The 16,955-nt window shown below is 33.5% G+C and overlaps 1 protein-coding gene across 1 annotated transcript; it reads left to right on the top strand.

Annotated features, from left to right (window-relative positions):
* Positions 1-8,983: 8,983 nt before the first annotated feature.
* LOC139518444 (multiple inositol polyphosphate phosphatase 1-like) lies at positions 8,984-11,850 on the top strand. The gene is made up of 4 exons (XM_071309985.1): positions 8,984-9,742; positions 10,170-10,291; positions 10,860-10,975; positions 11,413-11,850. Exons 1-4 carry the CDS (start codon positions 9,007-9,009, stop codon positions 11,783-11,785), a joined length of 1,347 nt encoding a protein of 448 aa, XP_071166086.1. The 5' UTR covers positions 8,984-9,006; the 3' UTR covers positions 11,786-11,850.
* Positions 11,851-16,955: the final 5,105 nt, after the last annotated feature.

The following is a 16,955-nucleotide window of genomic DNA, read 5'->3' on the forward strand; positions in this document are numbered from 1 at the left end:
ATTTGTGTACATTCCCTATCGATGAGTTATGAATAATGTTTTCTTTCATTGTTATCCCCACCCCTCAAGAAAGGGGGGGAGGATGAAAGGTTGGAATATAAATAAGCTCACCATGTATACAATGATTAAAATTGTGATGATTTCCAGATATGCGTTTCGTCTACAAAAACGGACGCATCAGTAACGCTCACAAGTTATAAAGGCTAGATAAAGTATTTAAGAAGTATGACCAAATAAATAAATAATTGTCCGACATTTAGAACACTTTTCTTCATTTGAAACATACTCTTGATTATCGGCAAATGTTTAGAATTTTTAACATAAATTGGATTTTTTTTTCCTTTGATGTTTAAATGAAATAATTTGATTAAAAAGTGTCGTAAGGGAAAATCATGTATTATATATGTAAATTGATGTTGTACGGCCATATACTTTGCTAATTACATATGCATCTCAACTAGAATACAAAGGAAAAAAGGCGGAGCTTAGCTATGGTACAACATGTTCATTTTCATGTTATTCCATGGCTGAAGCTCCACCCTTTTTTTTTAAAGGTATCCGCCTCTGAAATATTTAGGAAACTGAAAAATGTACTAAAAGGTCAAGATCTTCCGATTTGTTTTCATTTTATAACAAAAAGCAATAAATTGTGTGTACCACTTAAAAGAAACCTTTTTCAAACTATATAGGATTGTTACGAGTTCCCTTAATTTTGGAAAAAATACTAAATGTTTCTTTCAGTTTTGAAAAAAATAAAATGTAATACTATCATTTCTTTTGCAAAAATTCAATTAAATTACGATTCAAAAAGCGGGGGGAAACTATAGAAAAAGGAATAAATATCTGCTACAAAAATATGCGAAAAAACATGATTTTTCTTTTGCGATCAATTAGGGGGACGTACCCTTTCTATGCTCCCTGGTTCCGTCACTATTCAAATACAGTGTTTTATCATTAAAATTGTGTTTTAAAAAATAATCTAATAAAAAACAGTTTGTACGAAAACTATAAATGTATAAATATGCATTTTTCAATGAAAAGAACAACCTGTAAGATATGATTAAATTTTTATGATACCTTGTCGCTGAAATCCGACATTTTTGTTTACTTTCTGATGACATTATGAAATTACCTGCGCAAACGATCATACATGCATACACGGGTCGCAAGTCTAAAAAAATCGGGAAAATCTGACATTTTCAGCAAACTCTTGGGATCTATAACATGAAATACACAGAAGATCATATACGAGGCACAAAAGTGACTTGCGCGAGCTTCCATTTCATTGGATAAAACTGTAACGTGATCCAATATTAGTTGAAGGTGTTAAAGTTGTCAATCATTTTATTTATATTACAAATTTCATATACCATGTGTGTTACTCATTAACATATTTAAACAAACTCATCCTTTGGATTCGTTTGTTTAAATATGTTAAATCGTGAGAACCATGGTATATATAGGTCTTAGTCCACGAAAGCGTGTCTGTCGTGAATTAAAAAGCAGACACATCAGATTTTTTACCTTATACAGGTGTATAATGACTTTAAAAGCTTTACTGACGATATCTGTCGTTATTTCGTATAACCCTGCTAAAGAAAATTTTCTTTTAATAAATAGATTTTAGAAAATGTGGTATGAGTGCCAAGAAGACAACTTTCCATCCAAGTCACAATTTGTAAAAGTAAACCGTTACAGGACTAAATACGACCCCCAACACGGAGCATAGGTTCACACCGAACAACAAGCTTTAAAGGTCCAACAATGACTAGTGTACTGAAAACTTTCAAACAGGAAAATCAACGGTCTTATCTTAAATAAAAAAAAAAAACAAGAATCGAGAAACACTTATGAACCACACCAACAAACGACAGCCATTGAACATCAGATTCCTGACAAAAGACAATTGCAAACAAATGCAGCGTTATTAAACGTTTTGATAGTCGCCACCCAACTTGGAACAATAGCATCACACCACACAACATCGAAAGACACACAATAAAATATCAATTGAAATGACTTAACTCAATCAAAAGACATATTAACAAACCAAGATCATACACTGAAAGCCAGTACAAGCGTGGAAATAAACCAAGGAATGTACAATTAACTATTCAATTGTCATTGCAACGTTTTTCCAAGTTGCTAGTTTGAAGTGGTCACTGGTGTCAATTTGAAGTTAACTGAGAATCCGACCTGAAGCAGATTTTCTATGTTCGTGATTATGATTATTGCAATATGCACATTTTCATGCACAAGAAAATTAAATCAAGTCGGCCAGTTAGTAACCATACAGGAGCCTGTAAATCAGTGGTTGTCGTTTGTTTTAGTGTTATATATCTGTTTTTCGTTCACTTTTTATAAATAAATTAGGCTGTTAGTTTTCTCGTTTGAATTGTTTTACACTGTCATTTCAGGGAGTTTTATAGCTGACAATGCGGTATGAAATTTGCTCATTGTCGAAGGCTGTACAGTGACCTATATATAGTTGTTAATTTCTGGGTCATTTTGGTCCCTTGTGGAGAACTGTCTCATTGGCAATCATACCACATCTTCTTTTTTTTACATGTATCATGTGGAATGATCATTGTCTAATAAATGATCACTTAATATGCGAAGTATCATTGATATAACAAAAAAATATTATAGAATCCATGTTATAATGAAAAGCGAAATGCTTCAAATGTAAGTCTTAGTGCTGGAAGGGTTGACAACATTACAAAAGTTTACCTTTATGCACGTATTTTTAATCAAAGCAAAACACCTACATGACCGAAGACTTCAAAATCAGGTAAAACAAGTCCTTGTAGATGTTAGTTTAGAACGGCATCATTTATAGTGGGCATGTCTCTAAGGACGTGAATGTCCTTAAACAAAGTCTAAAGACGTGAATGTCCTTAAACTAAAGTCATATAGATAACTTCGTATTATTTTACCAGACAGGTAATACTGGTGAATCCACTATGTGAAGATTATATAAGAACTGTCTATCCAATATTTGGAACAGTTTTTCCTTCATTTCGATTACAGACTACACAGTTTCTGACCTTTTAACGTATCTATATTCCACATTGTATATAGATAATAGGATAATTTCTATTATTATAATGCACGTTAAAATGCTATGTTTTGATTAGCTAATACGAGGGTGTTAATTTACTCTATCACATGGCTTAGCGGGTGACAATAGTTTTTAATGTCACCCTCTCGGCTAGACCAATCAAAAATCGGTAATTTAAACGACAATTAATGCATTGAATTTACATCAAGTCATTAAAGACAAAACTTAAAGTTCTAATTTACTATACAACGAAGCGTGGAACGACTCAAACTTATTTCTTTTACAACTGTTGGAAACATATATTTAACTTGTTAATATTTTTTCTTTAAAACCTATAAATCATTGTGTGTTATGCTGTTATTGTTGATATTTTATTCCATACTTAAACTCATCCGTTCACAATCGATTGGTTTCAACAGGTGATATACATGTCATCATTTTCATTGTGATGTATACTTCTCCGGGCGTATTGCATTTCCGCTAATTTTTCAAAGTCCCAATGCTACGTTTCCGCAAATTTAAAGTATACGTTTCCGCAATTTGTATTTATTACTTTTCCGGAAATTTACCTGGTAAACTATAAATAATTGAATATATATTGACTTGAAAAATGTTGCTATGTCCTTATACAGAGACAGGCGAAAGCAGTTTCCAAAATTACCTAATGTAGATTAGAAATTCACGAGACATTAAGACAAATAGATTTGAACACTAACAAAATTGAAACTTATTTTAACTTTTAATTAGTCAATGATTTTGAAATTCTTCTACCAACTCAGTTTATTCGATACATGGATGTAAAAATGGTAACTACATTCGTCTTGTATTTTCGTTACTTCCACTTAAATCCGAGGAATGTTACACGAAACTGTTGGATCGGCTTATTGATGTGTACACTACCCGAAGAATAACTCTCCAGCCCGAGGTAGTTCATAATGACTTTGAATGTGTAATGCATACTGCTGTTACGAAAACACGAATAGTGCCGAGTCTTTTCATGCCCACTTGAACGAGCAGTTTTACGCTAGCCATCCTAACATTTTTTGTTTGTTTTTATCGATGTGTAATTGAAACTGCAAACAACATCTTACATAAAGATGAGAACTCTAACTGTAAAAGCACCCGTTTGGAAATGTGAAAAGGAGAAGATGGACTTCCTTAAGTTCTTGAACAAAATACAAAACTTGTAAACGGTGAATGTACTACTGTGGACTTTGTGCGGCGTGTTGGCTACAAATATTCTGCCAGAACTGACTTATGAACTCATATCAAGATATTTCTGATTAGTGCTGACTTTTGAACATACGTTTTCATAGATTTAAATGATGAAGTTTACTTGCATGTTATGATGACCTTTGACTTACTTAATATTCATTTTATATTGTGGCTTTGCTTTCGATCAACAGGTATTCCTCAATTATTTGCGGAAAAGCAATAATTTATTTTTTCCGGAATAGTAACTTTTTTCCGGAAAAGTAAGATATTTATTTGCGGAAACGTAAACTTTTTTTTCCGGAAACGTCATCTTTTTTTTCCGGAAAAGTAATGCCAATTTGCGGAAACGTAAAACGCCGACTTCTCCGCCAGATATGAGACCTTTTTTCCCCAAAAAATTAAATCAAATGTATAGGTAAAAAGTAAGATCACAAAAATACTGAACTTAGAGGAAAATCAATTCGGAAAGTCCACAATCACATGGCAAAATCAAAAAACAAAAAACAAAACGCATCAAAAACGAATGGACAATAACTGTCATATTCCTGACTTGGTACAGGCATTTTCAAATGTAGAAAATGGTGGATTAAACCTGGTTTTATAGCGCTAACCCTCTCACTTTGATGACAGTCTCGTCAAATTCCGTTATATTTACAATGATGCGTAAACTAAACAGACACAATAAATAAAATAGTCAAAATATGGGTACATCAGTCATCATCGTATAACAATTTAACAGAACACAAAAACATCTAACTCTACAAACACATTTATTGATTTGTGTGTCTGACGTCAGAAATTTTTTATACGTCACATAAATTTGTCGTTCAATGTGCATGCAAAAAATTTTAAAATTTACATAGGCAATGCCAGCATGCCAATAACAATAACAATAACAACAATATAAAAGTTTTTTTTCTAGATAGCAGAGCTTTTCCCCCGTTTTGGTCCGAATTCATATATCGTTGATATGTCAAGTCAATGCACTATTAATATAATATTGTCTATTTAGGGACGACATCAAAATTTTAATGTAGGATAAAAACAAAAACTTAATTCATATAGTTTTTTCCCTGACCCCCCTACCCCACCCCCTTAACTTAATTTGAGAAAAATTTATTGACCAAAAAGGATATATATAAAATCGATGCCAACTAAACAAATCTTGCAGCAATGTTGACCTCCACCCCCCAAACTATTTGAATTAAGTTTTTTTTTATCCTTCATTGATTATTTGATGACGTCCCTTTCTTCACTTCTGTTGGTTTTTATAATACCCGTAACGCTGTTAAGTACGTGACTACATAGAACATACTTTTAAATAAAACTCATCTGTAAAAGACAATAATGATAGGACATACAGTATAATAAATCAAATAATTATACATTGCTGAGAGGGTGAAAGAGCAGATCGGTACCCTTCGAAAAAGCATTGTCAACCTTGGCTTCGCCGCGGTTGACAATATTTTCTCGGTTACCAATCTGATCTATCACCCTCTCAGCTATGTGTTATTTATATAGTGTTCTAGAACAAACATGACTGCTTTTATAAAACTATGATACAACTTTTTTTTTGCATTCCTGGTTTATTTAAATTAAAAAAGAAATACTTTAAAAAAAGAAGTGGATTTTTTTTTTTTTAGCTGATTCAACTACTTAGTATTGGTTTTCGCTGAGTACAAATCGTGCACCTTTCTCAAGAATAAATTTGACACTCGTAACAATCAATTTTATTTAAAGAAAGTAAATTAAATGTTTATCATTTTTCTTTCTTTCTCAAAAAGTAAAAGATATTTTCTATGGTATTACTAGAGAAGCAGGCAGAAGAAAACGCTAACTAGTTGAAATACGGAATTCTCTTTAATGTCGGTACTTTTTGGTTTTGACAGCTCTTGAAGTTTGTATTATTCTTTTATTTGAATTTTAAAAATCATGGTTTGATGCATCATTGAAGAAGCAGACATCGTCAAAATGCCCATCTGTTGCAGTCTTTTTGCTGAATGTTATATTCAATATCATTTTAAATGTTTACCACCGGGCTAAATATGAGGGTCTTGTTAGGATCCTTCAATTCTGTATTCTCTAAATTATTAACAATTTTTCTCTGTTATACAAATACTTTTCTTGAATATTCTCTAATCTTTACATTTCAGCACCCAATTATTTTCTATTCTTATTTTTTGTTTGCCTTTTCTCTATTCTTTAGATTTTCAGCCGTTTATTCTGCACATTTTGATCATTAATCTCTATTCTGTAAAACCCCATCCAGACCCTCAAATATAAGTGAGATATACATAAATATTACACGCATTATAGAGGAACTTACTCTATAATGCTAACAAAAGAAGGAAATACTGTATATCACTGCTATATATTTGGATGAGAGTCTGTATGGGGTCCACTCAAAAGAGAACAACTGACGTACTATGATTTGGTGGTATTACACCTAAAATGGAAGCTTCAACATTCAAATAATAACCCACTAAATGTTGAAATATTTTTTTTTCATACAGCATTGTCTGAACAAAGTAAATAATAGTTCCTCACAATGATTAGAAAAACATTTTGGTGACTGGGGAAAAAATCCTCCTGCACTCTCTTTAATAAAATCTTCTTCGCCTTACGCGTTCTTACAGTTCAATGGTTCAGAGAGAGTAAAAATAAACATCTTTCAACCATTACGGACAACAGAAACTCTGTCGATGTTAGTACATTAGTACTAAATATATACTAACAGGTGAATTTACAATAACGTGGGCGCATTTGCTATCACATGACAAATGTTCTATTATATTTTAAAAAATCAAATTGGAAGCTTAGTATCTCTACGATTTCAAAATTTATATATGTTTGTTAAAAATCATGTCAGGACCTAATCACTGACGACTGAATTGATGATATCCTTGGGACTGATAGAGGTATCTACTCAGTGGTGTTAACAATTAAACAATACATTATAAAGTTCATGCAAATATATAGACACAACCTAGATTCATGAAATTGTATTATAGATAATTGACGCATATTTTTCAGTAACAGATCAAACAAGAAGTATCAAAAACAGAGTCTATTGTATCATTGCTTTGAAAATCCAACATGCATTTAACAAATTGGCACATTGGCTACTTACACTTATCAACTTTACAGAATATTCAACATGTTAAAATAGCAGTGTATTGCGGAAGAAGAAAAGCACACACATTCGTTACAGAGCTTTGTGATTTGAGGTATAAAAAAAGAGTAATTCCGTAGCAATTCAATGCGAGTTTTCTTTCGTCTTTATAAGGTTTTATATGATATGAACTAGAATTGGTATAATATGGCTTTATTGTTATTGTCATCTTCTTGTCAAAGATGTGATCAAGGCCATTTATATGAAACAAAACAAAAATTTTGAGACCGGAGTCCTTCAACTGTTTGATGTCCTATGATATACCACTTGATCGCCACCCTCAACCTTAATCTATGGTATTGTCAAATTGTCTTCCACGACACAGCACTATGACCTAGGTTCATACTCCTTGTCGTCTTATACTATTGCCACGAATTAAATGCATGGACATATGTATATAAACTAACTTCGTTAGTAACTTACAATTCCACAATTAAGAATTGCTTCGCTGACAACAATTGCAAAAACAAATTTTCGTAAGTAAGTTTTATTGAATTGATAATAATCTTATTTCGAAGTTTTTACCTTGCTAAATCAAGACAGTTGAATAGATGCTAAGTATTTAGCCGGTGTGTTTAGTTTTAAAAACTTAAACATATTTTAAAAAGTATATGTGGTAGTATTGACAATATATCATAGGCTTAAGAGTTACGATTAGTATGGGTTATTCTTAACATTATAATACGTGATCACATATAGTAGCTGTTGCAAAGTTGCAAGGTGTTCTGGTTTGATCAGGTTAGTTTCTGTAGAATCATGTTCTGAACATGCACATAGTCTGAAAGCATATATTATCTGGTGCAAAATTTCATATACATACTTATTTTACAAAAATATGTTTTAACGTTAAGGTAAGAATGTTCAGACTTTATATATTTCAGTCAATTGTTTTGTTGTTGATAATTTGATATTTCGCAAACTCTCGTTTATCATGTTTATAAATATTATCTACAGCTTGATAGCGAATTTCATTTTTTTTTTCATCATATTTAATTGTTAGTTCTTCAAATAAACATTTGGGATACGCATTACAAAATTATCCTTAACCCTTTAACAGCTGAAAATTGAATCACTTATCTCGACAATAATAATATTCATAAACAAAAATTTCAGGTTATAAACATCATTGGCTTTCAATTAATCGGCTTTGTATGTTCTTGAAGAAAAAAAAAGCTTTGTGAACGCATTTCTTCTGTGTTATTTTGGCAGTATAAGGGGCGATACCGCTGCTGGTAGACTACCAGTCCACTATGGTATCACCAGCTCAGTAGTCAGTACTGCAGTAATAACCTGATATATATTGAACCATTCTAAAATTGACCGTTTTATAATTTGGAAAGAAACTAAGATTTAAACTCCCTCGGACAAAGTTGATGTTAGATGGGTATGGCATTTTTTCAAAGGTCCTTTTTGGTCATACAGCTCTTGAACTGTTTCGGTTCTCATACTTACTTTTACTTGAGCGTTCTTAAGGAAAGTCAATCAAGAAAAACGCATCGTAATCATAATTATAATGTTTTTTCCCATGTTTTACAGAAATTGCACGGTACTAACCATAATGGTGCCTTATCTTCTTACTGCGATCTTGGTGATATATCTGGTACACACGTGTCATGCTGATATGCTGACGGGATTAGGAAACAATCTGTTTGGACACAAGTGTTCCTATTTCTGGAGATTTCCCAATACCACAATGCAGAAAAATTATCTTATGCAAGTCGCGCAGCAGGATGGAAAACTTTGCAATGCAGTGCAGTTCAACTATCTTAGTCGACATGGCGCTAGGATGCCTGCAGCCGATGATTTTGTCAACTTTGATCAGTTGAAAACGAAAATTGTTGAACATTCTGCAAATATTCTGCGCTACCCATTCATAAAAAACTGGCAAAATTATAGTCCTAAAACGCACGCCCATGTTGAAGATCTTGGACGTTGGGAATTGCATCATCTAGGTAATTTCTATGGAAGTGGTTTGTACGATATGTTCCATGGAAATATTTCAACTGCAACGATAAAGCTGACGGCTTCAGAAAAGCGTAGAACAAAAACAAGCTCTGCAGAATTTTACAAAGCCTTTTCAAGACGTGTAACTGGAAAAGCATTGAGTGACATACATCCAGTCGTAAATAATACAATGTTACGATATTGGGACAACTGTCCGAACTACGACCTAACTATCCTAAAGAACAAAACACAGATGCAACAACAGTATGCCTTTCAGAACTCTTCTTATTTCCAAAATGTTATAAAATCTGTGAATGAAAAACTTGGAATGAACGTATCATTAACGCCGGGTAAGTCTTGTATGCTTGTATGATGTAAAATAAGGAGATACGTTATGATCACCATTGAGACAACATGATTTCTGTGACATCACCGTATGCTTCAGCACAGTGTAACTACCATCCACACGATTTTTGTTTACTTCATCGTATCCTCAACGTATTGTAAAAACTATCCACACAATTTCCTTGACATCACGGTATGATTTAGTACATAGTAATTTCCATATGAGTGTCCTTGCACAAGTGGTCCTGATAGTCATACTGATAAAGTTTATCAGTTGGTATTTGAATACTTTGTCTCTCTACAGCAACCACCATTTAATTCTTATAATGAATTGGTTTGTTTAGTTTGTTTTTATTTTGTTGTTTTTTGGAGGGCGGGATTTGGATTGTTAATTTTCTTGAGGACATGTACACGAATTAATTAAATTTACAGATGACATTAAAGCCATGTTTATGATATGTGCAACTGATCTTGCTGTCCGGAACAATACAGATTGGTGTAGTTTACAGACGGAAGCAGAAAGGGAGATAATCAACTATGAAAGTGATATAGAGGTAAGTGTCGCTATCTGGAGAGAATAATATCTAAAGATTTTAAATTCTATATGAATTCTTCTATGAAATGTACGTGCTAAAACGAAGGCAAATATTGCTTCATAATGAATTTAGCCCAACAATCTTACATCTGCAAATCTACGGGAGGAACCAGTCACCACTATCCACTTGCGTTTCAGATTGTAAGTTTCATAATACAGACGGCTTTGTAACGATATCAAAGAAGCACGATTTCAAATCCCTATGATGGAAGAGCAAAATTATACCGAAAAGACGTCACATATTTTGTGATACAATATGCATCCATCTCGTAAAGATATGGGTTTAAATCCGCCTATGTAAAGTAAATTTTAACCACCTTAAATATCAATTATACTATTTTTAGCTGAACTCAAGACGAAGTACATACAAACCTTCCCAGATTAGCGGCGGGGCTAGTGCCTTTAAACCTTTTTATCTCCACCACAATCTTTTTGTCTGTGCTGATTCAGGAGTCTGTAGTTGGTTCATGTCTGTCATATTTGTCCTAAATTTTGGTACCTGTGATTACTATTATGTTTTATTTCAGGATTATTACTCCCTATTCTATGGTCATACTTTGATACAAAAATTGACATGTCCATTATGGCAGGACTTATTTGCTTCCATGGAAGATGCCATTAACAAACGCAAGCTAGGAGAAACGTATGTATTTATTTTCTGCTAGAGGCATTAGCAGCTCAGTATAAGAACATCAATACTTCCATGACTTAGAACATATTGTTTTAATATACAGTTAGTTGCTATTCTCAATCAAAATACCCATTCGTTCTACCACAAATCATTTCATTCGGAACTTATATACAGAAGATGAGTACACTATTAACAATGAAGTATCAGAAATCCTCGAAATATATTTCTAGCTGGTATCTATAATTTTATATTTGACTAGTTTTCTTTTAAATGTATTTTGTTTTAAAATTTCCGTCTTAAAAGATATGCTCAGTGATTCTATTTTATTGCGCCGAATTTTAGATTGTTTGTGCTTTTGTGTCTACAATTAAACAACGCATATTCTTCCGTAAAATTAATTTAAGTAGCAATTTTAAAGTAGTTGATTACATTCACATTTCTTTTTTAAGGTATGTGTTTGGAAATCTTCGTTTCGGACATTCTGATACTATGGATACGTTTTATTCCGCTCTCGGACTTTATCATGATAGCCAACCTCTCCGAGCTGATAACTATGCCGCCATGAAAAACCGGATGTTTTATGAAAGCAAAACTACACCATTTTCTGCTAACATTGCATTCATCCTTTATAATTGTGGAGGAAACGAAGCAGAAAATTATCTCCTGAAAATGATGGTTAATAATCAGCCTGTAACAATACCCGGATGTGACAGTGATTTTTGTCCTTACCTCAAGGTCAGAAGCATATATCGAAATTATATCGAAAACTGCAAGTGGCGAGAATTATGTAACGTAAGAACAATATCGCAAGCTGTCGGATGATCAAATCTTAAGTTATCTTTGAACTCAATTTTTACCATTTCTAATAAACTGTTTTATCTATTCAATGAATTGTTCTGTTGTTTACATTATTTTAAAAAAGAATAGCCCGACAACTTATTTGACGAATGCTGAGTCATTTAGATCATTCAAAATTTAATCAAGACAACATGCTTACAACATAATATCAAAATAAGGAGATGTAGTAATATTGTCAGTCACACGGCAACTTTTCACCAAACACCAAATGACGAGAATGTCTGTAACTACATGGCCAACCGACCATGTTTTTACAATAAGCAAAAGCAATACAGTACAGTCCCGACATGAAAAAAAGGGCAATAATTAACCGAACAAGAACAAGAGTGGCCATTATTATGACAAAATATTTAAAAACCAAAAACGAAAATAAAAAAAAAGCAATGACAACTAATGAATTATAAGCTCCTGGTTTAATCACTTGCATATAAAGAATATGGCGAGCTTAGACTGTGAGCTCTAAACTCTCCCATTACCAAAAAATAATCAGTATTAGTAGTGTGGCAACACGGCATTATAATTCATGTAATACAAATAAAGAGGCTTGATTCCTATGATTGGAAAAGTTATGAAAAAAACTAACATAAATACAAAAGACATTAAATATGGATATTAAATTATTCGCAATTATTCGAAGTGGTTCATAGTCGATAGAAACTAACACCATGTCTATAATTATAAACTTTGGCAAGCAGTTTATTTGATATACTCAAGGAAAAATAACATGGCATTGACTTTTTATCGAAGCATACTTGAGAAACTTGGCCTCTCGGTTCATGTCCAGGGACATATATTTCGTACATGTTCAGAACTTCCTCATGAATGGAAGCTATGTGATAATATCTAAAGGAAGTGCTCCACACATATCTATATTTTAAATAAAATAGAACTAGGGATTTACTTTTTGTTTAATAAAAATCTATGTATAAAGTTTAAAAAAGGAATATTATTTTAGACCTACTTTCGCATACAACCGGATGTGACGTACCAAGAGTTGGTGGTATTTCACCTATATCTGCTTAACTATATCTTGGTATTGTTTCACCTTCTTTATACACAACACATTTGTCACCCAGATTACACGAGAACCCTGTCAAATACAGACTTTTATTAAAAACAATTATTTATAGCAAACATCATTAATCTCAAAAATTATTGTTTCTCAATGGTAAATTGTTTTTCAAGTCGAATAATACTTCCGATACTTAATTTTAGTTTCTGTCTTTGGTACCTGTAGTTATTGTACATCCTTTTATTTTCTTGTACACTAGTTATCAAAGGTACCAGGATTATAATTTAGTACGCCAGACGCGCGTTTCGTCCACACAAGACTTATCAGTGACGCTCAGATCAAAATAGTCATTAAGCCAAACAAATACAAAGTTGAAGAGCATTGATGACCTAAAATTCCAAAAAGTTGTGTCAAATACGGCTAAGGTAATCTATTTCTGGGATAAGAAAATCCTGAGTGTTTCGAAAAATTCAAAGTTGTGTAACAGGAAATATATAAATATGACCATATAATTGATATTCATGTCAACACCGATGTGCTGACTACTGGACTGGTTATACCCTCGGTGATAGCATCAGCTACAATTCTTTTCAATTTGGAATAGAAGGCCTTTTAAAACTATTTATGTTTGATTGACAAATAAGCTGTCAAGTCTCCACTTAGTGTTTCTTATATATATAACTATAATAGTCCGGCGGCTACAAGCATATTTCAGACGAATTGTGCACATCCTGCTACAAGCATGAAATTTGGCATAGATCTTCCTCAACTATTACTCTTTCATTTCAGATAGGGAGGCATTTGAAAAAAATGTCTCACTTCCGGTAAAATCCAAAATGGCGGACATCATACTTATATCAGCCCTATATCGAAGGCTATTAAGTGAAAAGGTGTTATTATCATGCTATTTACTTAATATTTGGTATCAACCTTTATTTTGTACTACTTTTGGATATATGATATAGGTAAGATGTCTTCAACAACCCTACTTCCGGTAAAATCCAACATGGTGGATATAGTACTAGAATAAGTTTTTTTTAGGGAGGGTAATTGAAATGTGTTTAATGTATTGCTACTATCATTACACTGGTCAGGAACCTTTCTTTTGTGCCTCTCATGGATACAATGTATAAGACATATCTTTTTAAAAACCTTACTTCCGGTAAAATTTAGAATGGCGGACATAGAAATATCAATTTTCTATTTTAATATTCAACTTTTTTCAAAATGTAAAGAAAATGTTTTTGTTGATTTTTTTTGCTTGTCATTAAACTATTGGCTTCTAGTTATTCTCAAAACCACTAAAAATTTTCTAATGTTAATTTTTAAATCATACTTCCGGTATTAAAAAAAAACCAAGATGGTGGAAATTTCAAAAATGAGTCCTCAATACACATCTTTGATTTAGAGTTTTAGATAGATTGGTAAAAACAAAATAAAATTACTGAAGTACTAAAATATTTTTCAAATTATTACTATTTGGCTGAAAATACATGTTTATCCACAGTCACCACCACATGTAAACAAAACAGTGCACGGGAGACCCGATTTTCCACATTAACAACGACCGCGACATCCTCTGTATCTGTATCTGTATGAATGCGTTGTCAATACCAATTCTGGCTTTAATATAACGGTTTGAGAGAGCGCCACCGATTTATTGACGAGGAGTAAGAGCAGATTTGACGCTCTATACGCTTGTAGTGATTTGCGCACTACAGTGTCGTTTTGCTGATTCGATGCGACCACTGTCTTTACAAAGAATGAGTTTGAGTATTGTGGTGTTTTGCTTAGTGGAATGTCAAAACACTTAGATTGATTCTTAACTTGCTTTTCCACAATATTTGTTGCGTGGTATTCTTTGAACTTCTTTGCAGTTATGTTTCTCTAAGGACGTGCTTTTTGGAGAAATTCGTCTGGTTCAATAGCGGGAATCAGCCCCTAAACCACTTTGTACATAAATATCAACTTCTAGCTTGTTCGTCTTGCAATTGTCTGGAGGTCTTGTAGTTCCAGTTTGGCAAGCATATTGGAGACACACACGTACTCTCTTGACTTGTAACCTATGGTGATAAATGTTGCCCCTTGACGTTGTATCCTTTCTAGCTTATTTATGTTTGTTACCATGTTGGGTCCCATACTATGGCTCCACATTCCATCGTTGACCAACGAGCGAGATGTAAGCTGTTTTTTGCAATCTTGTGGGCAGTATTTCAAGTTTCTTGTTTGAAAGCCTAGTGTTGAATTTACTTTCTTTGCCACGTTTCATATGTGGGTGGTCCATTTGAGGTCTTCAGAAATTTGTAGGCATAGGTACGGGTTATGCTTGACTTGTTGTAGTATGTGTCCATTTGAACTGTAGATTTTATGGCTTTTGTTTCTGATGCTTAGGATGTAGACTGTTTTGGCATTGAACCACATTCCCAAGTACATCCACAATGTACAAGCTTCTGACAAAATGATGAGGCCTTAGAAAGAGTTATTTAAAAGTTATCCTCTCTGTCCCTTCGCCATTCATAAGCACTTGAACTGGGTATCATAAGAGTCAATTCCAAGTTCGTCCCCCTAAACACCTGCCTTAGTATATTTCACGTTTTACCCTCAATTAGTCTTCCCTTTTGCGCAAATAGTTATTTTCTTGATTCGTTAACCATGTTAACCCCATCTAATAAGTTTGTGTGATCTTACAGTTACGCCTCGGTGATTTAGGCTGATCAATCATCATTCTTTATGTCAAAATCACATCTTTCAATGCCATCAATGTCTCCCACGCAGTCTTATTTTCCTTTTCAAGCAATCAGAGAACCATATCACAACTGGTAAAGACATGGAGCACAATAAGTGTGTGTAATCACTCATTGCCAGGTGCATTTGTAAATATATTTATCCAAACCTTTTTGCCCTCCCAAACACAATCCATAGTTCGTCTACCCCTGTCACGGAATAGCGAAACAATAACGACTATTCGAATCATGACTCGAGTAAGTTTGTGGTTCATTGCATCAAACACATGCACCATGATTATATTGTCAGCCTCTAAATGTGAACATGGTGATAAACTTGAAATACATCTCGAGGTAGATAAGATAGAATATCCTGAGCATTTGTTATAAGAAGCAAGCGCTGCATTTAGGGGAAAGGGAATACACTGACGAATCAAGAGTCAAAACAAGATTACGACAATAAGAAAGGACTTTTAAGTTTTCATTCGCAACAGCTTGCTCAATAGATTTTGAGGGAAAGGTAGTTGTAGCAACAATTGTCTCAGGATGTTCTGTGCTATCCATCACATGGTGATGTTTCAAGCTTAGCATCATGTTCACGTAAAGAGGCTGACACTTGAATCAAGATGCATGTGTCTGATGCAGTGAAACACAGACTTAACTGAGTCATGACTCTAACATTCGATACTGATGTTGCTGTCATTGCGGTTTCGCTTTTCAGTGACCTAGGGGCAGACAAACTTTGGCTTGCATTTGGAAGTGGGAAAAGCTTCAGATATATATCTATCCATGACCTTTCAAATACACTAGGCATTGAGATATTACACGTTTGCTGGAAAAGGAACTGCTTCGGTGACATGGATGGTGTTTAAAGATGTGACTCTATCATTTAAAATGATGATTGATCAGCCAACATCACCAGATATGGATTTGACAAAGTCATTGATAGAACGATACGTGGTTTTGTTGTACGATCGAACAAACTTATCAGATGTGGTTAACGAAGCAAGAAAACATGTGTTTTTGGAAGAGGAAATACTTATTGAGGCTATTCCCACGACTCGGTCTAGTCTTTTTCAGCAAGTAAAACGTGCAATATACAATGGCGGATGTGAATGAGTAACAAGCTTGGTATTGGTTCCTTTTCTAACTAGTCCATCCCTTATGAATGGCGAAGGGGGAAACATTATCCATGACACCCTTTTCAACAACTATTTTCTGAGGCCTCTTAATCTTATCAGGAGCTTGTACATTATAGATGTAGGAAACAATACCACGATCTTTGTAAATTTGGAAAATAAGCTCTCCGATTGTGAGTAAACATGTATATGCGGCCATAAATAAGTCATTCTAAAGATGTTTAACAACTTTAGTGATTTTATTTTGTTTTAATAAATCT

This window comes from Mytilus edulis, chromosome 4, assembly GCF_963676685.1.
Source record: "Mytilus edulis chromosome 4, xbMytEdul2.2, whole genome shotgun sequence".
Lineage (NCBI taxonomy): Eukaryota > Metazoa > Mollusca > Bivalvia > Mytilida > Mytilidae > Mytilus > Mytilus edulis.